The 26348-nt window shown below is 41.8% G+C and overlaps 1 protein-coding gene across 7 annotated transcripts; it reads left to right on the plus strand.

Annotated features, from left to right (window-relative positions):
• Positions 1–644: 644 nt before the first annotated feature.
• On the plus strand, positions 645–25595 carry LOC306818943 (cilia- and flagella-associated protein 221-like). 7 transcript variants are annotated; one of them, XR_013778407.1, is made up of 25 exons: positions 646–782; positions 942–1106; positions 1279–1400; positions 2087–2173; positions 2256–2351; positions 2515–2615; positions 2756–2859; positions 4342–4501; positions 5620–5746; positions 5848–5935; positions 6103–6211; positions 7175–7262; positions 7495–7584; positions 8734–8836; positions 9210–9307; positions 10090–10170; positions 11031–11138; positions 11259–11426; positions 11547–11632; positions 11771–11849; positions 13311–13411; positions 15106–15198; positions 15296–15400; positions 15684–15884; positions 25393–25558. XR_013778407.1 is itself a non-coding variant. In XM_079336685.1 (24 exons), the coding sequence occupies exons 2-24, from the start codon at positions 974–976 to the stop codon at positions 25532–25534; spliced, it is 2466 nt and encodes an 821-aa protein (XP_079192811.1). In that variant the 5' UTR covers positions 645–782; positions 942–973; the 3' UTR covers positions 25535–25595. The 7 variants fall into 7 exon arrangements, 6 of the variants coding, with proteins under 6 accessions (XP_079192811.1, XP_079192810.1, XP_079192812.1 ...); XM_079336685.1 differs by lacking the exon at positions 15684–15884 and having other exon boundaries at positions 645–782; positions 6106–6211; positions 25393–25595; XM_079336684.1 differs by lacking the exon at positions 15684–15884 and having other exon boundaries at positions 25393–25595.
• The last annotated feature ends 753 nt before the right edge of the window (positions 25596–26348 follow it).

Here is a 26348-nt window from a genome sequence, read left to right on the forward strand (position 1 = left end):
CCTATTGCCTGCAATTAAAGTATGACGAGAGGCTGGCATGGTTCTCAAAAGTTTCCATAGTTTGATTTAACACTTTTTCATTCTTACCTGGCCTAAGAGTAACACTCCAATAAGTCCAACTCTTGTCATTGTCTCTGATAGGTTGAGCGACTGTTTCAAGAAAATGAACCCACATCAATCTGATAACAATAAAAAACGAGCATCCTGCCATGCAGAAGATGTATGACACGTCTGAAAAATCAAATAGACCCAATCAGAATGCCGATATGTAAAGTGGCCTACAGTCAATCTGATCAATGTTTTTATCTAGAAAGCACTAAAACTTCCTGTTAGTACTTTCAAAAGAAAATGTATTTTGGTTTATTTCACGTGTGATTAAAAGGAAGGAAACAGATAGCACATTTAAACGTTTGTTAATATAATTTCTTCTTACTCAAATATGCAATGCATGTGTAGCCCACAAACAGAATGAAACTCCTGTTTCGCCAAATAGACCGACTTATAAATCGTAGTTAGCTTTGCTTTGAAAGGAAACGTGTCTGCTTCCGGGCTGTGCTGTCGCGCGATTGGTTCGCTGCAGTTTCCCCACGGCTCGCTCGTCCCGCCCCCTTTCCAGCGCTGTCAACGTCGGTGTCATGGCAACGTCGGTGTCATGAAAACGTCGGTGTTTGGTAAGTGGGGCGCTTTCACAACAAAAACGGGAATTAACTGAACAAAAAATGACGGGATATGGCGGTTTTATCTGGGAAAAAAAGTGTTAAAACCCACTGCCTAAATCTTGAGTAAGTTCTAAAGTTCCATTTTCTGAAATGTTTCTAGAAAGGTTTATTTAATTTTATATATTTTAATATTTTAATTTAATATTGAAGATATTATGATGCTTCCCAACATAACACTATGTCCTTGACTGTCCTAAATCCCTCTTACATTTCTCTCTTTAGGGATTCAGAGCTCAGCTGACCCTATAGCCAGGATGGACACGCTCCTCTCCGAGCCGCAGATGCTCTATAAGTCTCTCCAGAGGGTGACTCCCATGATGCCTCTGAGCCAGCTGGTGGAGGAGAGTAGGAGTCCATCCAACATCCCCAATCCTCTGCTGGAATCAAGTATAAACCTGTCATCAAAAACCTTCCTCGAAGTCGCAGTGCATACTTTCTTCTTGGTTATTTTTTTTTTTGCTGTGGTTGAAAAATTGCTCAAAAATAGCTAACAGTATTTTTTAAATGTATGAAAAAGTACTTAAAAAAAAGCCTAGGCTATTTTCTTCTTTCCATTTAGTATTTTATTTCCCCGACGCAGAATTCTTTGCCAAACTGAAAAGCAACAGCGTGATCCAAGCAGACCCCTCCGAGCTTCACTTCAGCGGGTTTGAGCTGGGGAAGGATTACGTAAAGATACTGGTGAGGAAATCCTTTTTTTTTTTTCCCCCACTCACTTTCAAATTCAGATAGTACATAGTAGATGTACTGTGAGTTTTCTTTTGTGTTTTAAATCTTTTTTTTGACAGAGAATTGAACATGGCTGAACATGCATTGAGCTTTGACCTAATGTCTCGCTCATAGTTCAAGTGCTTGCTGTTGCACTCGCCCTCTACAGCAGGGATCTGACCTCCAAAGGCTTCCAATCTGGTTCCCGTAATATCAACTTTCTCAAGTGCAAAAAAACATCGAAATGTAATTCCAAGGCTAAAACACTTGCATTAGGTTAATGGGACAGATTATATCTCTGACACCAACTTCTTCACATCAGGCTTGTCCAGCTTATGTCCGTCCCCCACACAGTCTGTCAAGAAAAAGCTGGCCCTTATACAAACGCAGGTGATTAGTAAGAAGAGTTTTGATTGACTCAGTGTGATGGTTTTCCAAGTTGGAGCATTCATTTCTCATGAAAGCTGAATGTAACAGCTATAAAGAGAGAGTGCACCAAGATGCAGGCAATGGCCTCTACTGTAGGTACTGTGAGGCCAGCATGTACTGTACCTGACGTTTGAACGTTGTAGATTTAAGAAGGAAGTACATCACAAAAAGGGTTTTCACGAGTGCACAAGGTTGGAGGAAAATAATCTCTCTGTTTTTCTTTTTCTCAGAAAATAATGAACATCTCATCTGAAGTCATGGATATTCAAATCATTCCCACACAAACGAAGCACTTCAAAACATCATATACAAAAAAGGTACTTCTTTTCATTGCAAACTGCTGACCAGAAAACCACTCAGCTATTCAGCCGTGTTCTAACTGTTGTTATTTTTTCCAAGTATCGACTCATTCCGGGTCTTTCCTACACGGTGAAGGTCACTTTCTGTCCCGACGAGTGGCGTTACTTCTATGACAGTGTTCGGGTTCTTTGCAAGGTTTGGCTCCAAAGATTTGTCCACCTGTGACGTGTTATGAGTCTTAGGAATAAAAAGAGTCATTTAGGAGGACTTAAAAGTTGATGTCATGGTTACTGGTAATTCATCCTTTTTTACACCTTCACTTTGATGCTTTTTCTTATTCTTGTTCATTCTTTGTAAGGGGGAAGAGAACCTGTTAATTCCAGTGCATGCCTACCCGGTCATTGATGACCTACACATCCCCCCTCACATCCACCTGTCAGAAGTACCACTTGGACAAAGGTGAGTATTTATACCATACACTGTGAGTCTTGGGCTCTTTAGTGGGCAGATTTTCTGACCTTCTGTCTACCTGAGGACTTTCCTGTCTATCAGTATTTAAAAAAAAGTAACCTCATGCTTTCTTGTCCACCTGTCTCTAGTGTCTCACATGCTATACCCCTGAAATGCAGTTGTCCTATTGACTTTGAGTTCCAGCTGTTTGTCATTCAACCCAACGAAGCGTTCTCCATCAGTCCTCTTACAGGTATGGACTCAAGACATTTTGAGCAGTATAATATGAGGACAAGACGTGTGGCCGACTCCATTTTTAAGAAGATGAAAAGAATATGTTTCTATTCGCTTGTTGCTTAAAGTAGATATAAGTGGAGAAAGAAAGTGGTAAATAAGTACAAAAAAAAGTGTGAGAACCTACACTGTCAAGTGCGTGTCTAGTTTGTGCAGATTGTCCCCACTTGATAGGACATCCCCCAACTGAAGCATACAGGACTCCACTCTTTGCGTTTAGCTGCTTTTATTTCTTTTGCAGTCTCTCTTCTTAGTAGTTTGCAACAGTTTGCAGCAGTTTGCAGCAGTTTACAGTAGATCACAGTAGGTTGCAGTAGGTGGAAAACCCTCAAAACAAACAGAGAATGCACATTTTTTAGCACTCTTATGGTTTTGCAATCACAAAATAAGAACATGAAATCACAAAATAATAATTTCCACTGGCCTACTAAATTTTTAAACTTTTCCTTTTACTAAATTTTAGCAAATCAAAATTTCATTAGTTTTTAAAAAACCATTTCATGAATCAAAAATGCAGATAAATACAGTTCCAAGAATCTCATTTGAATATTCACAATAACCAATCAGTGGTTTTAAACCAAATGAGTCCCATGTCCGTGCCTTTGGAATCCCAGGTCACTCGCAATGTAAACTGTCACGATCCGGGGTAGGAAACAGGAGAGGAGGACCCATGTGCAGAATAAACTAATTTATTAACAAAAGATGAAACAAAAACTTACAAGGAAAAATCCAAAATCCAAAAATCACGACGAGAAGAAACACAGGGAGCAGGGAGAGGAAACAACAGGCCACGACAACCGACATCTGACAAAGACAAGACAATGAACCAACAAGAAACTGAGGCAAACACAGAGACTAAATAGACAAGGGGTAATCAGACACAGGTGATGCTAACGAGACAGGTGAGGAACATCAGGGTCATCAGGAAGGCGGGAAACACAAGGAACAAAGAACACAAGACCAGAACACTGAAGACAAGTACAAAGTAAAACCCAACACTGATACCACCAAAACCAGATCTACAAAATAAAACAGGAAACACTAAAGACTAGACTTAAAACACAAGACAGGAAATAAACTAACAGGCAACAAAGGAGAACACAAGGAAACACACGAAGGACTAAAGTAAACACACTAGGAACATACATACACCGAACACGAGGGAAATAATAAACTAAAACAAGATTAAATACAGAACAAAAACCAAACCATGACATAAACATTGATTGCAATGCTTAGCGGCTGTTCTTCAGGTGTCTTTTGACAGTTTGGAGGACATCGCCTGCACAGTGGACTTTGGGGACGTTTGGACAGTTTTGGCTCGCGCTGATCACGTTAATGAGCCTGTCTTTTCTCCTTCACCTGGATTCCAATTCTGGAATCACTGACCTAGGTGTAGATCAAATGTGTGCACACATAAGTCATGCCCTCACTCTTCCAGGTGTGATACCAGCTCATGGTGAAGTGAAGATTATTGTGACCTTCAGTCCTGTCCAATACCAGACTTCTCAAGTCACCATCCAGCTGATCATCTCACAGTTCAACACCAAACCCTACCTATGCACCATCACCGGGAGCTCCGCCCCTCACCGCGCCCCCAGGTCATTGGACAAATTGAGTATCTTTATCGTTTTAAAATGCACCAGATCGTCCGTCCAGTGAAAAATAAAAGATGACATTTTCCAGTGACAGATGAAGAGATATCTTCTGCACACTGATCAGTCAGTGTTAGAGTCTCTTGTATGCTGCAGGTTTATTTTAAGTCTGATGAATATATTTTGTATTCATATGTTTCATTCTTATACAGCTATAAGAAGTGAGTCTGGAAAACTCACGACATCATATCTTTGCACACAACTGTCTTTGTCTTTGTTGAGTGTTTGTTTCTCAAACGTGTCACATTTGTCCATTTACTTTGTGACTGTGATCCCCAAGAAACAAGGCTTTAAAGTGTCTCTAAAAATGCAACAGATAACCTTGAGGATTCATTATCTATGTAATAATTTGTGTAAATTATGTAATCTGGATTTATTTTTTTGGACTTGTATGACCAACATTACTCCCTTACTTTTTACTACACGTTTTATTTGAGATTTTGACCCGATCAGACATTGAGCAAAGAGGATGTGGGTACGAGATACATCCCCTGTAGGCGGCAAAACTCCAGGGAATAACAGCGCCTCTCTATAAGGTTGAAAGACTTTCAATAGACGCTTGGCTCTGCACCTTTTCTCCGGGCCGCCGCTTTCTGCGAACGCTCTCTCCTCAATGAAAACACTTGAAAAAAGAAGCTGGTGCTCTGGAAAAAAAGAAAAGAAAAAGCCTTATGCTGTCTTACAAATATATTTTGACCAACAAAAACATTCCCTGGTTCCAGGAAGAGTTACACTGTCAATGTCATGGTTCACTCTTGTTACGTTTTTGTCTTTTTGTGTTACTTTTATTTTATTGTTTTCTGATTTAGCCTTCACTGTTTCCTGTTTTATTTTGTAATTTCTTATCATTGTGTTTTAGTGTGTAGTTGTTGTTACATTTTCTCCTTCTCTGTCTGTCTTCAGTGTTTCTTGTCTTGTCTTTTCTCCTGCCACTTGTTAGTGTGTGTTGCGTGTGTGTAAAACTCTCAGGGATTTATGAGGTTTATCAAAGTCTAAATAATTCGATCAAAGTTTGAGCACATTTCATCATCAGTTTTTCTTTTGTTGTTCATGTTATTTTCTAGTGAGCGTGGAGGAATGCCAGCTAATGGAGAAGCAGTGTCTGCAGCGTATAATCGACTGTTACCTGCAACCCAAGTGTCTCGATGTCAAGTCAAATACAGGAAGACCAAGGAGGGTGAAAAAGCAAAGGTACAGAAGTGTATGTGCTCACAATTTCATTCAAAAGCTGACGTGGAAGTTTGGTGTCAAGATGGTGAAAAAACCTGGTTTGTGTTCATCCTGAAATAAAGCCTCCAGTCGATGTGTGGACCCATGCAGGCGTGGCAAAGATGCTGATAAAAGACGTCAGTAAAGCCAGTTCTAAAGACCTGAGGGGAGGTAAATGACATCAAATACACTTTATTTGACTTTATTGATCATCAGTCCTGGTGTCTTATTCAGGTGTGTCATATTTATTTCTTTAATTCAGGCCATCGAGTTAAAAAAGCATTTCAGGTACAAATGAAAAAAAGTATCTTTCTTGCTTGTTTCCACCTTCACTTCAGCAGATTGTGGCAGCATGAATGGTCTGCAAAAGAGGAAGATAAAGGAGACGCTCTTCAAAAAAAAGGTCAAACAGAACGTGAAGGACCTGCAAGCTAACCAAATCAAATGGTACGTACTGTCGTTTAGCACGTTTCTGTCCCGTCGCGTGGTTGGAGTTTCCTGTGAAAATCAACGCGGGTGAGGGAGGACAAAAGACTTGATGCCTTGATTATTATTGGGAGCGATTCATAAGAGAAGGACCCTGCATGCAGCTACTGAGGTTGTTTGACTGGAGCAAGAAAAAGAAGTCTCTGTATGTTAGAGGGGAGGGACATTAGTATTGGGATTCATTTTTACAAAGTAGTCATATATGATCCACGATGATGCAGACGAAGCTGTGATCCCTCTCTGATGAGACTGGTTGAGCACAACAATGATTGTCAGTATTAACAGAAATACACAAACAGCTGAACGGCTTTGTCAGGTTGTGCAGTTGAAGCCTCGTTTGAAGCTTTGGGGTTTCATCCGCAGGGAAACAGTGACATCTAGTGGGCGCCCTGAAATTAGAGTAACCAGTTCAACCGAAGCAGGTCGCTGTTTCAATCTGAATGTTTTGCAATAAAAGGCATGAACAGAAAAAAAACAACAACTGTTCGCATATCTGAGCGAATTACATCCAGGTGGAAAACAAAGGTCTGCACAGGTGTGTTCAGCTCCTTAAAAGCTGCATGAAGGATGATGTTTCCATCCAAAGGATCTTCTTCAGGCCTGATGATCCACTGAACTGCAATACAGTGATTAAAATACAAACACCTCAGGGTGACTGCACCCCTATTACTCACACAAGGAAAACACATCACAAAGGATTTTGCAGATTTTGAAATGATGCAAAGTTGTTTCTTGTGATCTTTAAGAAACGAAAAGAAACAAAAGAAAATGCTTTCATGGGAAATAACATTTTCTCTGTGTGTTTTTTTCAATGCTTGCTTTTCTATTAATCTCTGTATTGAGCTTGTTTCTATTGTGAAATACATTGTCTATACATTTTAGGACAAGAATTGAATAAGTATAAGTTCGGGGTTTTTTTTCCAGGCAAGTCCGCCTCGGTGACGACCCAGTTTCAGAGGACAGAAGGAGGCAGATAACAGAGGAGAAAGAGGCTGCACTAAGTGAATGCATCGTAAGAGAGGCTTGTTATTATTCACACTGCAAGTTGTGTTCATGAAAGCAGCAAGTTTCAGTTTGCACACTCGAGTCCTCAGTTGCTTTAAGAAGCAGCATTTTCCCTGCAAACACACCAACATGTACAGCTCACTCTTCAGCTGCTCAACCACAAAAACATCCAGCTTGTGGTGCTTTTTCATTTCAACAGGTCAGTGTTAAGCTGTAACTGTCCTTTCAACCTTTTCAAGGCCTTTGATGGAGCCCGGTCTCTGCAGCTTTGCCACGCTTCTCAGCAAAGACAAAGAGCCCTCACGCTGTTTCAGCAGGCAGCACGCAAGGTAAACACCTCCAAATACTGTGATGTCACTGAGACAAGACTTGTATCTCAGTGCGTGTAGATGCACTGTGCACTCCTCCTTCACATGCACAGATGAAGCCTGTTGAAGCCACACGCCCGTGTATAAAGGGACGTACGTTTTGATCATGTAATGGGGACATTTATTTTAAACGTTTTTTTTTTTTTTTTTATTGTATTATTTCCCATGGACGTCTGCTTTGGACAAAACAATTATATTTATGCTTTGATTTGATACAGTTCAATTAAATTACCCTCAATTTCCAGTTAATTTCCAAAAATTCACATTTAAAGTTTCCGATTTGTAATATATTTAAAACATTCCCAATCCTAACTTCCCATGGAAAGTGTTTTTTTAAATGTAGTGGACATTTTTGTAAACAGAACGACGAGCATGGTCTTGTTACCTGCTCTTTTGTTAATGTTAACAGACAAACAGTAAGGTCCTTTACCTGCTTCTTGTAAAGTGTCTGTTATGAATTGATGCTATACAAATAAAGATCGATTGATTTACTGGAAACTTTCCACCCCTTTGCAACCCCAAAAACAGATAAACTTCCATCTTCTGTCAGGGGAATACAAGTGTTTGTACAGCCCCATTTCCTCACTTTATCCATGTGGAAGTCTTCCAATGTCGGGCCCAATTTACATTTAGAGTGGAGTAAAAAACAGCAACATAATATCTCTCTTAGTGGTAATTGAAATAAAAGTAATTGAGCTTCTTGGGTAGGAACCCTCTGGAATCTCATTGTTTGGATAAGAGACTCTGAGTGTGGCTTGTTTGCCTGTTTTTAATCAAGCAAACAACTTTTCTGACAATGCATTAAAAACAACAACAATCAAGCTTGTAGAGTGAAGCTTGATGTGATCATCATAAATCAAATGGCTGCTGACTCCTGGGACTTGTGTTCGCTCCACTGTAAAACAATGAGATGATATTTCTTCCTTCTTTCCTCACACATAAAAGAATGAGCATAAACAATGATGCTGTATGTACCCGTATACATAGTACAATTTTAAACTCTTTTATTACTTAGTTTTAGATGCATGCCACACTTGCCTCTGAATATCAGTGACTAGCTTCATGTGAACGGTCAATACAAAGTACAATGTTCTCTTCTGTCTCTTCCAGGTCGTGATCAGATGTCGGATGAATCATCGACTAACCTGTTTGAAAAAACTGTCAGAAGGCCTGAAGAAAAGTGTTGATTGTCCTGTGACCTCCTCATTCACAAGTAATTTCAATGTCTGAGTAAAAAATGCGTTGGCTCATTGGCTCTTTTCATTCAATATGCCTGACGACTTTCATATTGATTCCATAATGACGTAATATTGGTATCCCAGTCTGTGGATTTACAGCACGAGAGAGCACGGCACAGCGGGAGCTCCACACACACACATCATCAGACATGCACACACACACACACAGTCTCACTACTACTACTCTGTGGGTGATCACTTCTCCCATTAAATGACAGGGTCTTGAGAAAGACACTCTTGAAGATGCCCTTCTTAGAACATCCTGTGTGTGCGTTTGTCAGTCGTGTTTCACTGAGACCTAACGACACACGATCTGTTCACGTTTCATCTGTATTTTTTTTGTCACAGCTTTTTCAGTTTGCCGGACGACTTGTGATCAGAGAATCTTACCTGCCAGAGTCTTCCCGTTTTCTGATCCCAATTTTAGTAATGAAACTGATCTGCTGGTGAGTATTATATAACTGACACCAACCTGGAATGACTAAAGCAGCTCTGCAGAGAATAATTCTCCACATATACTGTGTTAAATTACATAAAATTCAGCCTTTGTTTGACCTCTTCTTTGCATATAAACCATATTTCTTTTCATCCTAGCCTATCCACTAAAAACACTCTTTGATCCATAACTTATAATGCCATGTGTTGGTAATAGAGTCCTCATCAAAACACAGAAAATAGATCACATCAGTCAAGTTCTGAGGTGTTTACACCGGCTGCCCATCTGTCAGAGAACAGATTTTAAAATCCTGCTGCTGGTTTATAAAGCGCTTAATGGTTTACTGCCAGAATACGGGTGATTAACTAGGAACCATCCAGACAGCTCAGGTCATCTGGTAAAGGTTGCTGTCTGTCCCCAGAGTCAGAACCAAACGTGTCGTCAGCTTCTAGCTTCTTATATCTGGAACAAACTCAGCTGCAGGTCAGCTGAGTTTTCTCTCAGCTCTTTTAAATCCAGGTTAAAGACAAACCTGTTGACAGCTGCCTTTAAACTAAATTATGTTCATAAAGATGTTGATCTTTCACTCTGCACTGTAACTTTTAATTATTTTAATTTGTTTCCTTAAATCAATTTTATTTCAATTATTTTTACTTGAATAATTTCATTCCTTTTTCAAATTGCATCTTTTAATGTTTCTTTTCTGTCCTCTTTCATGATGCTCTTTGATGTCTTTTGTGAAGCACTTTGAATTTCCTTGTTGTTGAAAGATAATTATTATTTGTCTTCCAGGCTCCCAGTCATTTGGACACGCTGCCTGTGGATACTACTGATAGGAATGTGACGACACAGATTCCTTTCTTCAACCTTCAAGTAGGTCGATCACACATAAGAATCAGATCAGCACTGAGCAGCAGTGATCAAAAGTAATAGAGTACATTTATTCAACCGTGCGACATTCTCCTTTTTCATTTTTCTACCACATTTATCGATTTTCTTTCAAATTTTATTCTATTTTTCAAGATGAAGCTTTTCTGTGCAACATATGTTAAAATGAAAAAAAAAATACGTCATAATACTTAATTTGTTACATATAAGCAAAAAAATGTAATTGGTGGTCCAAACCTTTTTTTGTGACAGATAGATGTCAGTAGTTATCAATCTTCAAGGTAAGCTGTGTTAGCCATCGCTATTATCTGTGTCTTTGTTCTTTTGATTTTAAAAGTTAAAGGACCAATATGTAAATAATAAAATTACCTTACTATATCATGACCAATAAAGGAAACGTGCGATGCTGGCTTCTTTTAAACATTCAGTCACTATAAGTTCACACAGTGAAACTGCGAATGGGTCATGAAGTCGGTCATATACTGTAAGTTTGTTTTCACCAGAGAATCTGCGGCTTAAAGCCACCTCCACATGGCTGTTTCAGACTGCCAGGCAAACAGCAAACCACCAGATGTTGTAGCGATGCCCGTCCTAGATAGCCTCAGCCTTTTTCTAATTAGCAGAAGAATAACTAGGAGACGAGGAAAAACGAGGAGATGCATATGGAAAATGGTGAAAGAACAAAGAAAGCTTTGGAGACAGATGCAGAGCTGGATGAATAGTGAAGCTTCAGAACATCGACTTTAGGGAGGAGATGGATCTCTCCAATATTTTAAAATTGGACTGTACCCATTATAAACACAAGGGGCCAGTTATACATTATTGGTGTTGTTTTTCAACCCTAGGCACCTCGACACTACAGGCTCATGGGCTACCACCCTGTGTCAGCGTTGGAGGCATTTCATTCTTATATTCCCACTATTTTGGACAGACAACTTCGCACTGGAGCTCTGGTAACATTGCAGAGTGAAAGACACAACAAAAATAAGAAAATATGTATTCAATCTTCGTTCAGTTATTCAATCTCATTTTCATTATTCCTCTTTTTTTCCACTTTGTTTTCAACTTTTTAGAACGAGTTGTTGCCCAATGACAATCAAACGCAATCTCCCACAGCAGAGCGTCGACAGGGGAATGACCAGGGAGAGGAGGACGTGGCCACACGGGAGGATCACAGTCTCACCTTCAGGATCCCTGAAGCTCTATTCAGACCTTTTCAAGCACATCCACTCAGAGTCTTTGTAAATACATGTCCCCTTTAAGCCTGAAAAATAATTATTTATGTTTCTACGTAGGGTGCTTCTTTTTTAAGGTGGTATCCAAGCAGTTTGTTTTTGACAACTTTTCTGTCTTTGCCTAAGAATCCAGCTCCAGGCCTGCAGAATTACAAAACAACCCCAAAATACCTTGAGAGTGACCTTCATTTCCATCTCTGCCCTGTGCCCAGGTAACTAAAATACAACAACCCATACTGTTGAGTTCTGTCCCAGAATAACAGCCAGAACATAGATCAATAAGCAGGACAGTATAAAAGGATCACTAAGCGTGACCAGATAAAAAGAAAGAAAGGGCTTTGTTTGTGCAGGTATACAACACCTGAGAGCAACATCTGTGACGTTAGGACACAAACCTCACGCGCTCCGAAGACGCTTCTGGATCACCAGGTAATTTATTATAATAAAAAAAACAATATTACCAGCATTAATCAATCAATCTTTATTCTTATCGCTATGAAAATAAACATCGATTGATCAGCCACCACGTGCTTACTTTACTGCAACAATGACTCGGAACGACGGTGTTTGAAGACGACGTTTTGTCTCAGTGGACCCAACCTGTCTTTCAAAAGCAGGTAAAAAGCTCGTTGTTATGTTTAAAGAAAAGCAGGTAAACCTTTTAGCTTAATCCATCATAGTGTGAAAGGCGGAGCAAGAAAAAAACTTCCCTTTAACAGGCAGAAATCTTCAGCAGATCTGGACTGATGATAGAACAGCCATCTGCTAAACTGGCTTGAAAACGGGATTGGGGGAGATGGAATAAGAAAGAAGGATGGGGGGGGGGACAGATTGGTTGTTTGGTCATCCTTACCGACAGTCCTGAGGAACCTAAGAGAGCTCAGGAGCTCCCAGAAAAACAAGAACATGGTAATAACATACATGGCCTTTCCCCTCGTGTTACATGTTGGCATAGTGAATGCTAAATGGACTTGAGCTTGTATAGCGCTTTGCTAGTCTTCTAGAAAAGAGCTACTCAAAGCACTTTTACACCACAGATCACACCTACCCATTCACACTGATGGCTGGTTATGTGGCCCATCCAGTAATTAACTCCATTCACGCACATTCATACGCTGTGTCAGGGGTGTTCGAGCAATTTAAGTATCTTGCCCAAGGACACATTTTGCACGGACGTGTTGCTTGCTGGGGATCGAACCCTCGACTTTCTCGATTGAGGGACGACGACTCTACCAACTGAGCCACAGCTGTCCTGAGTGATTTATCTCAGAGGTCCCCAAAACATGTCTGGAAAGTTTCCTGCTCCTGCTCCACCCCTCTAGATCAGCCCTGCTCAGAACAAGCTGTAGTTTAAATGTAGACACACTGCGTCTGACCACGCCCCTCTCTTTAAAGGGATGTGGCTTTGGTGTTCTATCGATCCACGTTGTATTGTTTATGGCTTTGGTGTTCTATCGATCCACGTTGTATTGTTTATGGCTTTGGTGTTCTATCGATCCACGTTGTATTGTTTATGGCTTTGGTGTTCTATCGATCCACGTTGTATTGTTTATGGTGAGAAGCCAGACAAGGAGGGCAGAACAAACTGTTCTGTGGGAGTGTCACCCACCTGGGGGAGGGGCTACTGCCCTTTGTGATGTCACGAAGGGACATTGTTTCGCACATGTCACCTTTAATGCTTCACGAACTTCTATTCATCAGTCTTTGACTTTCTTTGTATTGATTGACTCTTTCATCCTAAACATGAACCATGTTTTTATAATACCATTTTAATTTTGTTTCATAGATTGTCCCACCTTGAAGCATTTTAATGCTGGAAACGGAAAAACCAGCTACCGATGCAGATATGACTTCTCCTTTTTTTTTTTTTTTTTTTTTAACCAACAACAGGTAGCAAGTCCAGCGCACAGGAAAATTAAGACTTTTCCTCAAGTCTCCTTGAACTGTTTGTCCAATCAGCCTGGTCTCACTTGTGACTGGACCCTGCGCAGGTAAACAAGAACTCAATGATGATCAGTGATCTCTTTAACACACAGAACATAACAAACATTTATAAATACAGATCTGTTTGCACGGTGTATTTTATCTGACATGATCGCTAACTGTGCTGCTCTGCTTTTCACCCTGTTGTCTCCTTTCCATTTTCCACTTTCCTGAGTGATGGAGATTGGTCACCATATTATTGGCGGTGTCTTTTTTCAACGTTTGAATGCGTGTCGGTGAGAAGAATCTCTCTGATTGGCTGTTCAAAAGGTTTTATTGAGCAGTTTGGATACTGCCGCTCGAGTATCCGGCTTCTCATTATTTGCTGTCTCTGCCTCTACTTTTCTTTTCCCACTAAAAAACCAAGGGCTGACAACACCAGTGATGTTTTTTTTCATCAGACATTAATTTTGATAAGAAGTACTATTAGATGCACGACAATGGTCTTCTTGTATTCTGACGACAGAGAGCCTGCTGGCATGGAGGGTTATTTCCTCACCGAATGCGCAGAAGACAAGACAGTCTTCCTGGTGTGTCTGCATATACATCCTGGTGCATTATTACTTGTTGACATTTCTTAATTAATTCAATTCAATTAAAAAAAAAACGTTATTTGTCCACCGGGGGCAATTCAGGGCACACAGAGCAGCAAATAACGACAGTGTAACTATACTAAAACATTTAACCAATCAACAAGAATAAAGTGTAAAAGAAGAATAAGTGTTAGGATGTTAGTGTGTTAGTACAGGTTAGAATAAGTGTCAGGATGTTAGTGTGTTAGTACAGGTTAGAATAAGTGTCAGGATGTTAGTGTGTTAGTACAGGTTAGAATAAGTGTCAGGATGTTAGTGTGTGTTAGTACAGGTTAGAATAAGTGTCAGGATGTTAGTGTGTGTTAGTACAGGTTAGAATAAGTGTCAGGATGTTAGTGTGTTAGTACAGGTTAGAATAAGTGTCAGGATGTTAGTGTGTTAGTACAGGTTAGAATAAGTGTCAGGATGTTAGTGTGTTAGTACAGGTTAGAATAAGTGTCAGGATGTTAGTGTGTGTTAGTACAGGTTAGAATAAGTGTCAGGATGTTAGTGTGTGTTAGTACAGGTTAGAATAAGTGTCAGGATGTTAGTGTGTTAGTACAGGTTAGAATAAGTGTCAGGATGTTAGTGTGTTAGTACAGGTTAGAATAAGTGTCAGGATGTTAGTGTGTTAGTACAGGTTAGAATCCAGTCACAGAGTTAGATACGAAGAGCAGAAGAGAGGAAAGTGTCTGGATGTTAGCACGAGTTAAAAACACACAAGTCACAGTCAGACACAGAGACACAGCGTCGACGTGAGATGTAGAAAGACGTGCATGTGTCAGATGAAAGCAGACATGTGAACAGGTGTATGTGATGTAAACATGCAGTAGACTGTCTGTATAAACAGAACTGTAGTGCAGAAAAAGATATAAGTGGACAGTGATCGGACTAAGATGTGATCAGACATGATACATATATGTAATGAACAGACGTAACAGAACTATAGTGCAGTAATAGAGTATAAATATTATATATAACTTCAAGCTATATGCAGATACCTCCAAAAAAGAAAACCCTGTGGCTACTAGAAGAATCTTTAAGTAAAGGATTGTCTGCCTTCAGTCTGATTCAAAGCAGCAGCAGCCCTTGGGCTCATCAGGAGAAACATCTCTGTGTTTTCTACACAGGTCTTTGGGCTACAGTGCAGATATACTCTGCACAGATTCACCTGCTCCTTTAAGTGGACCTCCTGTTGAGCTTTCTCAGCTCACGGACCAAACGTGAGCACATTCAACTTCTTATGGTCATTTTTTATTTTTGGGATGAATTTCGAGTTGTATCTGATTTGATGCTCATATTCTGTGTGTTTGTTTGTAGGTATAAAGGCTCCAGTGTTCGACTATCACCAGAGATAATCAGAGCAGAGTTCTTGACATGGAAAGCTCCAGTCAGCGCAAACCTCACTCGAGGCATGACACTCAGGTGGGGATGTTGGCTTCATTTATGGATAACACACACACACACATTCACACACAAAGAAGTATATTGTTGCTTTATAAATCAATCAATCAATCAATCTTTATTTATATAGTGTCAATTCATAACAGATTTTATCTCGAGACACTTTACAAAAGCAGGTAAAGGACCTTACTGTTTGTCTGTCAACATTAACAAAGGACTTTACTTACTTACTTTACTTATATACTTAGACAAGAGCCCAGCTGAATCCATCATAGCGTGGCAAGAAAAAACTTCCTTTTAACAGGCAGAAATCTTCAGCAGACCCGGATCATGACGGAACAGCCATCTGCTAAACTGTGCTGAAAATGTGATGGTGGAGATGGGACAAGATGCAGAAAGAAGAATAGGATAGGATAGGTTTTGGGGGGGGGGGGGGGTTGTTTAGGCAGGCCATCCTCATCAACAGTCCCGAGGAACCTGAGAGACCTCCCAGAAAAAGGATGAGGTTAGTAACTTCAATATAAAGATATAAACAAGCAGTCATAAGATATGAAAGCAGAGAGAGAGAGAAAAATAAAGATCAATAAAGATCCTGGTGCCAGGTCCCCCGGCATTCTGGGAACGTAATGTTCTTGATGGATAGTACGGTACAATTAACTCTTTAAGATAGGATGGTGCCTGACCGTTTAGAGCTTTGTAGGTGAGCAGAAGGATTTTAAATTCTATTCTAGATTTTATAGGGAGCCAATGGAGAGAAGCCAATACAGGAGTAATGTGGTCCCTTTTCCTAGTTCTAGTAAGAACACGAGCTGCAGCGTTTTGGACGAGCTGAAGGGTCTTTAGAGATGTACCATAGCACCCTGATAAAAGGGAATTACAGTAATCCAATCTGGAGGTAACAAACGCATGAACTAATTTTTCAGCATCATTTTGTGACAGGATCTGTCTGATCTTAGAGATATTACCAAGGTGAAAATAAGCTGTCCTTGAAATTTGTTTAATGTAGGAATCAAAGGACATATCCTGATCAAACAGAACTCCTAGGTTTCTAACAGTGGTACTAGAGGCTACACTAATACTACTAAGAGCCGTCATATCGGCAGAGAAAGTCTCTCTAAGGTTCTTAGGTCCGATCACTATAACTTCAGTCTTGTCTGAGTTGAGCAGTAAGAAGTTTCTGGTCATCCAGGTCCTGATGTCCTTGAGGCAGGCTTCTAGTTTACGAAGCTGGTTGGTGTCGTAATGTGGTAATAGTGTACTTGCATGTTTAATTTCAACAGTCACCTTCTTTTAGAGCTAAAGTAACAAATGACTTTGTGTAACCAGGTTAAAATGATATATTTATTTTTATTTGAAACTTCACCAAATCCTTATAAATATTGAAGATATTTTCATTTTGTATGTTCTTTATGTATTTTGAGGTTCATTGTACCCATACTGTTATACCTGTACTGTCTCTTTAAGAGATCGCTGTGTGTGTGTTGCGAGTGACGTGTGTAGTGCTTCTCTCAGTCCGCGCTGCGCTCGCTGAGGGAAGGTAAGGCTACTTTGCTCTATTCACGGGTTAGCACTGTTTCTTTTTACAACATTATTAAATGCAGTAGTCGCAATTATTGTCCACTCGTTGCCTTTCTGAGCATGCAGGACAAGTTGCGTTCCGAATATAAACTTTGTCATTGAGCTTTTAGAAGTTTATTAGCGGACACGTGTTGCTAAGTGCTACGGGGTTTCCCGTGTGTTCTGTTAACAGGAGACTGGAGACCTGTGTGAGAAAGAACCGCATGTCACAGAAATGTCTTTTTGATTTGTGCAGGTATGGGTATTTTTGTATTTTACATGTTCACTGTTTATTGTGCTGGTTGTAGTTTTGATGCTGTGAAATTCAATTGAATAAGTACATTTTATTTACTGTTAATTTTTATTTAAACATTAATGCTGTTAAAGCATTTATATGTACATGTCTCGCAGTCCGCGCTGCGCTCGCTGAGGGAAGGAGACTGGAGACCTGTGTGAGAAAGAACCGCATGTCACAGAAATGTCTTTTTGATTTGTGCAGATGCTGCAGCCAGCTCAGTTCTTATTAAATGAGAAGTCGCCAGCAAATTGTGGTCCGAGTCCTCCATCTTCCATCAACATCACCACAGAACACAACGCAGATATCACGACCAGTAACGGATGTGCATCCAGAGAAGTTTAGAACTTCAGCAGGACAGAAACACACCCGTTACAATGGTGCCGTGACCTTTCAAGGATTGGTCTGAGGAACGACGCCTGCTCGTTCGCCGAGGGAGGCTGCCATCACTTGTTTTTTTTGGGTATTCAGGTATTTTGCTGGACTGCACCTGCTGGTTTAGTGCATTTTTTTTTTTTTTTTGTATTGATTGTTATTAGATATAGGCACAGCAAGGATTTTTTTGTTTTTTTTGTTTTTATTTTGTGACTCAAGATACTAAGTTAGTTGCAGTTCAGGTAATTTGATGAGTGTGACTTGTGTCTAAGGCGCTCATGTGATTTGATTTTTGCTCTTTGTATAGCAACCTTGATCTGCTATATATATTTTTTTTCTTTTTTTTTTCTTCTTTCCATTCATATCCTCTGTGTAAGGTGTGTGGCTGGACTATGGCTGAGGGTGAGACATTTTTCCTTGACAGGGAGGGTGAGGATAGTGATAGTGTTTCTCCTGGTTACCAGTTTGGTGTGGGTAGGGGGTTTATCAGTCATCCCTTAGTGGCCAGAACACCGGGTCCTGGAGACACAGTGTTAGGTACTCCTCATCTTACGTCCACGCGTCATGTGAGTCAGACCAGATCTTCTCAAGTCGAAAAGGGCCCTGACTTGGGCTCGCTCATTACACAATTAGCTGAGGAGTTAGGCAAGTCTATTAGTGCTCAGCTGCAAGCAGATAGAAGCACACAGAACATTAGTGATTCTGTACAGCGATCAGAGACAACATTACCAGATGTTAAAGTGGTTTTACAGTCAGATGCAAAGGAGCCGCCCATATTTAGAGGTGATGGTTCTGACAGGTTCACAGTCCATGAGTGGCTAAACCTTATGTCTTTGTATTTGAAGAAACGAGCGATTCCAGTTCATGAACATTCACAAGAAATCCTTGCGAAGCTGATGGGTAAGGCGGGAGATGTGGTGAAGATAAAGCTACGTAACAACACATCCATTGACCATGCTGCTAATCCCCACGTGATTTTTGACATCTTAAAGCAACATTTCAGTGAACTAACGTACTCAAGCATGCCATTAGCGGATTTCTACAACACTTTGCCCATGTCAGGCGAGGATGCAATGGAGTATTGGATCAGGTTGAACAAAACGGTGGATGTGGCGGATGAATGCTTGAAGAGACAGGGCCGTAGCATTGATGATCCGAGCTATGAAGTCAGCATGATGTTCATCAAACACTGTCCTGATCAGGCACTCGCCAGTGTTTTCAAGTTCAAGTCTGCAGAGAAATGGTCAGCCTGTGAAATTCAAGAGAGACTTGATGAGCACATGCAGGAGAAGAAGACTCGGTCTGCAGCTTTACAACCAGTTAAACCCGGCTCAACAGTGCGTGAAGTTCATTCTCAGTGTCATGTGCCTATGCTTGGTGATGCACCTGCCTGTGACTACAGTAAGTCAACTGTACCACCTCCAGCTTCCACTACTGTTACTAACATTGACAACGACTGCATGAAGAGTTTAGTTAGCTTATTAGATCGGCTAGTCACACAGCACACGCAGGTGCCAGTTCATCTTAGCGACCAAACTACAGCGTCTCAGCCTTCTCAGAGAGCCTGTAGGGTTTGTGGGGCTTCCGTTCATTCCACGTTGTCTCACTGCAGACGGGAGAACAGGTGTCTTAAGTGCCTGTCTCCTGGCCACTGGAAGAAGGATTGTACTCAGCGATATAGCAAGAGCTATCCCCAGACTGCTGACAGTGCTTCCAGCCAGAATCAGCAGTTAAACTAGACATCCCACATCTGGGGAGGGGCGGTGTGGGTTGTGTGAATGAATCCCTCTCTGAAACTTGTGACCTCACTGATTTGTATGAGGAGAGCTGTGCCAAAGCACCTAAGGGGTCGAGAATAGTCATTCAGGCCACTCAGAGAATTGAAGCTTTCAGTGAGCTTTTCTATGCTTCAGTGATGATTAACCGTAGTGTTCAGGTTCAAGGTATGATAGATTCTGGTTCTATGGCTTGTAGCATTAGCCAAAGTGCAGTGGACAAACTCTGTTCGGCCAATGTTTTACCTAAGAAGCAGCAACCTAAAGAAAACATTGTTTTGATTGGTTGTGGTGGTTTGCAGACTCGACCGGAGGGTTTTTATGACTTAGAGATGGAGCTCTATGGGGTTAGTTGCATTGTACCGACTTTAGTTGTTCCTGGTCAGCATGATGACCTCATTTTGGGCTCAAATGTCATCAAGTATTTGATTCACGCTCTGAAGAATGACAGCAGTTACTGGGACATTGCCTCTGGATATGGACATCAGTCTAACTCTGATATTGAGCATTTCTTGTTGATGTTTACCAACGTTGCACGTTGGAAAGGAAGTGAAGTTCCTGATAGAATAGGGACTGTCAAGCTCACTCAAGCAGTAACCCTCTTGCCTAAACATGAACATTTGGTGTGGGGCAGATTGCCTGCTAATGCTCCTATGTCACCTGGCAGTACGGTTATCGTTGAACCAACTAGCTCCAGGGCTATGCCACGGGGGATTTTGGTGGGTCGCCTTGTTACACCACTCTGGGGTGATAGATGGGTGCCGATGACTGTTGTTAACCCATCTGACAAAGCTGTCACGCTTAAGAGAAACAGCAAAATGGCTGATGTATTTCCGTGTTTGGCGATTGAGGACGTAGATGTCTTTCAAGGTTTACACAAAGTGTCGGAGAAACGACAGTGCGACTCAGCAAACCAGGAGTTTGACACGGAGTCGCTGCAACCTGACTCCTTCGGTGGTTCTTGTCCCACTGCTCAGTCAGCCAACACGCTGGAGGATTTGGGCCTCGGTGACATCGACATTGATTTCCGTCAGGTTAGTGTCGATTGCGGGTCTCGTCTAACTCAGCTGCTGACAGAATATCATGATATTTTCTCTAGGCATTCACTGGACTGTGGCGAAGTCGAGGGATACGCACATCGCATCCGTCTCACTGATGACCGACCTTTTCGCTTACCATACAGGCGGGTCCCACCAGCTCACTATCAGAAGCTGAGGCAGGTTCTGACTGATATGGAGGAAAAAGGGATCATCAGGAAGTCTACCAGTGAGTACGCTTCACCTCTTGTGATGGTGTGGAAGAAAGATGGTGGGTTGCGACTCTGCAATGACTTCAGGTGGCTTAATGCCCGGACTTTGAAGGACGCACACCCTTTACCTCACCAGTCTGACTGTTTGGCTGCTCTTGGAGGAAACTGTCTCTTCAGCACAATGGACCTGACCTCTGGCTTCTTCAACATCCCGATGCATGAAGATGACAAGAAATACACAGCTTTCACCACCCCCCTTGGGCTGCATGAGTACAACCGCATGCCACAGGGACTGTGTAATAGTCCGGCTTCCTTTATGAGGATGATGACTGGCATCTTTGGGGACATGAACTTTTCGAAGCTTCTCTGTTATCTTGATGATCTTCTTGTGTTTGCACCATCAGAGGAAGAGGCCCTTTCAAGACTGGAGACAGTATTTCGGAGGCTCCGAGAGAACAACTTGAAACTCGCTCCTAAGAAATGCCATCTGCTAAAGAAGCAAGTCAACTTTCTTGGTCATGTCATTAATGGTGGAGGTGTGTGTGTCGATCCTGCGAAGGTGGAGGCCATTAATAACATGTCAGTGTCAGACCTCATGGAGACTGATGGGTGCACGCCTTCTGTGCGGAGGATCAAATCTTTCCTTGGCATGGTGTTTTATTATCAACATTTCATTCCCAACTGTTCCTCCCTTGCTAAGCCTTTGTTTGCACTTACGGCTGGTCAGAAGAGAAGGGGCAAGGCTGCCAAAAATGCAAGGTTACAAGGCACCTTTCGCAAGCTTACCGCTGCAGATTGGACAGTGGAGTGTGGTGATGCATTTGGAAAGTTGAAGCAAATGTTGTTGGAATGTGTTGTCCTTGCTCACCCGGATTTTGACGAACCATTCATCCTGTCAGTAGACGCGTCGCTAGATGGTCTGGGTGCAGTGCTTTCGCAAGTTCCTCGAGGTGAATCCAAGGCCCGACCAGTAGCTTTTGCAAGCAAAACTCTTAGTGCTTCTCAGCGGAAGTACCCGGCTCATCGGTTGGAGTTCATGGCTTTAAAGTGGAGTGTATGTGAAAAGTTCAGCCATTGGCTGAAAGGTCGCAGTTTCACCATCTGGACGGATAATAATCCACTCACTTACCTTTTAACGAAGCCAAAACTTGACGCATGTGAGATCCGTTGGGTGTCTAAACTTGCTTCCTACTCTTTCGACCTCAAGCACTTACCTGGGAGAAGTAATGTGGTTGCGGATGCCTTGAGTCGTGACCCCTTTGCAAAGACTGTTGGCCAGAGGCTGTTGAAGGAACCTTATGCCACTTTGGTTCGGGAAGCTGATGACATGGCAGTGGATTCTGTGCAGGACGTTTTCAGAGTCAGTTGTCAGTATCAAGTCCGAGGTTCGGCGGGTACTCCCGTTTTCAGGAGGGTGTGTAATGCAGCTGAGATTAGAGCTCTCTGTCAGGCTCATACTGACTGGACTGATGCGGCGGAATACAGGGCATTGCCTTTGGTTCAGCTCGTCCAACATTTGTCGAGCGGTCAGGATGTGTTACCCATGCTTTCTACCCAGGAGCTGCAGTTAAATCAGCAGCATGACCCCTGCATCTCCAAAGTGTTTCCTTTTGTTACATCTAAGAAAAGACCATCTAGGCGGGAGATGCATGGTGCTGACTTGAAGGCCCTCAGGTTGCTAAAGCAATGGGACAAGCTGGAGGTTCATGACGATGTCTTGTATAGAGTAACAAGAGACCCTGTCACCAAGCAGAAGAGGTTTCAATATGTGTTGCCTCAGCTTCTTAAAGATCAGGCGTTGTCTGGTGTCCATGACCTGGCGGGTCATCAGGGTCAGGACCGTACTCTGTCTCTTGCTAGGCAGCGCTTTTATTGGCCAGGCATGGAGCAAGATGTGCGTTCATATGTCAAATGCTGTCGGAGATGTGTGGTTGGGAAGTCACCTGAACCTTCTGCTCGCGCACCTTTGGAGAGCATCAGGAGCTCGGCGCCAATGGAGTTAGTGTGCATGGATTTCTGGTCAGCGGAGGACAGCAAACAAAGATCTGTGGATGTCCTAGTGGTCACCGACCATTTCACCAAACTCGCCCATGCATTCCCTTGCGCTAATCAGACAGCGAAGCAAGTTGCTAAAAAACTCTGGGATAATGTGTTCTGTGTCTACGGTTTTCCAGAAAGGATTCATTCGGACCAGGGCGCCAATTTTGAAAGCAACTTGATTGCGGAGCTTCTTCGGTTGGCCGGTGTTAAGAAATCTCACACGACAGCATACCACCCGATGGGCAATGGGGGCACTGAGAGGTTTAATCGCACCTTGGGTAGCATGCTTCGTACTCTCCCCCTCAAAGAGAAACAGCATTGGCCACAACAGATTCAGACTCTCACATTTGCTTATAATGCAACCATCCACGAGACAACGGGTTATGCACCCTTTTTCCTCATGTTTGGGCGTGTTCCTAGACTGCCAGTGGACATCATGTTCAAGCGTGTCTTGACTGATCCTGCAGTCGCTGACTATGATTCTTATTCCAAGTCTTTGCTGTCCAGCTTGAAAGGTGCAATGGAGATTGCCCAGAAACATTCTTCCACAGAGCAGCAGCACCAAACCCAGCAATACAACAGGCGGGTCAAGGGTACCTACCTGTCTGTTGGTGACCGTGTTTTGGTTGCAAACAAGGGAGAGCGCGGGAAGAAGAAATTAGCTGACAGGTGGGAGGATGGTGTGTACACTGTTGTTGATGCGAATCCCGGAATACATGTTTACAGAATAATAGATGCAGCGGGACACACAAGAGTTGTACACAGAAACCTCTTGCTTGAGGTCAACTTCCTGCCATTCCTTGGGATTGACCAATGTGGGGATGCCCGTGTGGCAGATTTATCGTTGGACAGTAGGGAGTCTGACCTGGATGATTGCCTCTCAGATGAGGATACTGCTTCGATGTCTGGAGTCGTGACTCAGGGTGATGGCGCGCAAGTTCTCTCTTGTTCCGGAGATGAAACGGAGTCTGAAGTTTCGTCTGTGTCCGAGCTGGTGGGTTCAGAAGTGCAGATCCAGTCTAGTCCAATGCCCAGTCCTTCAACTGCCATTACTGACTGTCCATCTAATTCACTTGAACCACATGCTGACCCCTCAGTTGAACTTGATTCGAGCACGAGCGCTGGGGCTGATGGTGAGGTCAGGACACGTACAGGCAGATTAGTGAAGTCAGTAAATAGGCTGATAGAATCCATGGTTCAGAAACCATTTTTGAAGGGTCCGAGACGTTCATTTGCTGATCGTTCTCTATTCTCTTTTACTCTTGAGGGTTAAGAAGTGATGACACAAATATTAATTTTTTTTTTTTCTTCTTCTTTTCTGTGAGAGGTCTTGGTAGGCCGCACACATTTTTTTTTTTTTTGCAGTATGGCAAGTGTCTATGGGTTTGAAAAGAGGGCCAAGTTTTGTGCGGCGTATTAGGCGTTGCATTTTACTAGGGGAGTTTAGAGACTTGTACAACCTCTGTCCTTCCTGATCCTTGTATGAGGGGTAACTTCTGAGTTGTTTAGGGAGACTCGGTCTTTCATGTGACTTGTGCCAGGTTTTGCCAGTATAGACGTTGCTTTTTCTGTTTTTTTTTTGGTCGCTTAAGGATGTTGGTGAATTTCAGGAGGGGTGAATGTAACCAGGTTAAAATGATATATTTATTTTTATTTGAAACTTCACCAAATCCTTATAAATATTGAAGATATTTTCATTTTGTATGTTCTTTATGTATTTTGAGGTTCATTGTACCCATACTGTTATACCTGTACTGTCTCTTTAAGAGATCGCTGTGTGTGTGTTGCGAGTGACGTGTGTAGTGCTTCTCTCAGTCCGCGCTGCGCTCGCTGAGGGAAGGTAAGGCTACTTTGCTCTATTCACGGGTTAGCACTGTTTCTTTTTACAACATTATTAAATGCAGTAGTCGCAATTATTGTCCACTCGTTGCCTTTCTGAGCATGCAGGACAAGTTGCGTTCCGAATATAAACTTTGTCATTGAGCTTTTAGAAGTTTATTAGCGGACACGTGTTGCTAAGTGCTACGGGGTTTCCCGTGTGTTCTGTTAACAGGAGACTGGAGACCTGTGTGAGAAAGAACCGCATGTCACAGAAATGTCTTTTTGATTTGTGCAGGTATGGGTATTTTTGTATTTTACATGTTCACTGTTTATTGTGCTGGTTGTAGTTTTGATGCTGTGAAATTCAATTGAATAAGTACATTTTATTTACTGTTAATTTTTATTTAAACATTAATGCTGTTAAAGCATTTATATGTACATGTCTCGCAGTCCGCGCTGCGCTCGCTGAGGGAAGGAGACTGGAGACCTGTGTGAGAAAGAACCGCATGTCACAGAAATGTCTTTTTGATTTGTGCAGATGCTGCAGCCAGCTCAGTTCTTATTAAATGAGAAGTCGCCAGCAAATTGTGGTCCGAGTCCTCCATCTTCCATCAACATCACCACAGAACACAACGCAGATATCACGACCAGTAACGGATGTGCATCCAGAGAAGTTTAGAACTTCAGCAGGACAGAAACACACCCGTTACATTTGGCACATTGTTTTGTTGCCTGTTTCAAAAGTAAACCCCCATCCTAGAAAACAAAAGCATTTGTTATTGGAGAACTTTATGTATAAACACATTCTACTCATTGAACGTTGATTGGGTGCGTGTTATTTGTCGGAACAGTAATATTAACTCCTCCATTTTTCCAATCATGTGAAATTGCTCTTTTACAGGCACTTGGGGGAACTTCAGATGGAGGCGTCAGAGTTAAACACGATTGGAAGAAGAGTGATGACCAGGCTGATGCAACTTGAAGCCAATGACAACCAACTTGCAGTCACTGAAACGCAAAGCAATGTTTTACACATCCAATGATTAAAACACGTGTTCTTGTATTTATGTGGTTTTAAATAAAGTTGTGTTGGTCAGAATAACATGTTGTTAGCATGTTCGCCTTTTGTTAGCCTCCATGGGATGGAGACCAGAACAGTATTTCTCTTCCTTTACCTCTAGAGGGAGCTCTTCACTCACTTAAGGAAAATAATAACAGGTCTTGGGAATAGTTATCAAGATAATGCAAGATTAGTGATCTGAGAATAATCTTCTGAAACCACATAACACGTCTACACTTTTTAAATGAGATTGCTTTAAATGTGGGCTTGATTTGTTTATGAATAAAACAAACCGCCATCCGACATTGTTCGAAATTTTCACAGGCTTACAGCAGCTACAGATGACAAATTTTCTCTGTTCCTTTTCTAGAGCACATAAGATCTTATTTACTGGATTAATGTTACGAGGGAACACTTTATTACTGTGCAGGTGATACTGTGCTATACGTATCAATGAAGCCAGAAAACACCAATCAGTTACCTAAATTGTATAGTATGAACGACTGAATGCCATTTTCACTTTGAACCGAAGCCATGCATAGTTCTAAACCAGTAGTTATTCTGGGAGGTTTTTTGTGACACTTGTTTTAGTCTGTTTTTACTCAAGTTTCAGATTACATAATTTACATATTAAGCAATACTACAGTTCTGTTGGGCAGTGGGCCCATCAGAGAATAAACCTTCATAGAGGCAAATAAGATGGTGAACAAACACATCTGGTCTGCTCTCAAGGACATCAGGACTTAGATGACCAGAAACGAACCGCAGAGAGACTTTTTCTGACGATATAATGGCCC

This window comes from Symphodus melops (genome assembly GCF_947650265.1).
Source record: "Symphodus melops genome assembly, chromosome: 23".
Lineage (NCBI taxonomy): Eukaryota > Metazoa > Chordata > Actinopteri > Labriformes > Labridae > Symphodus > Symphodus melops.

Coding starts and splice junctions, on each gene's coding strand:
- LOC306818943 (XM_079336684.1), top strand. CDS start 974: ATGGACACGCTCCTCTCCGAGCCGCAGATGCTCTATAAGTCTCTCCAG. Junction 2,174..2,255: donor AAACATCATATACAAAAAAG/GTACTTCTTTTC, acceptor ATTTTTTCCAAG/TATCGACTCATTCCGGGTCT. Junction 11,850..13,310: donor AGACGCTTCTGGATCACCAG/GTAATTTATTAT, acceptor AACCAACAACAG/GTAGCAAGTCCAGCGCACAG.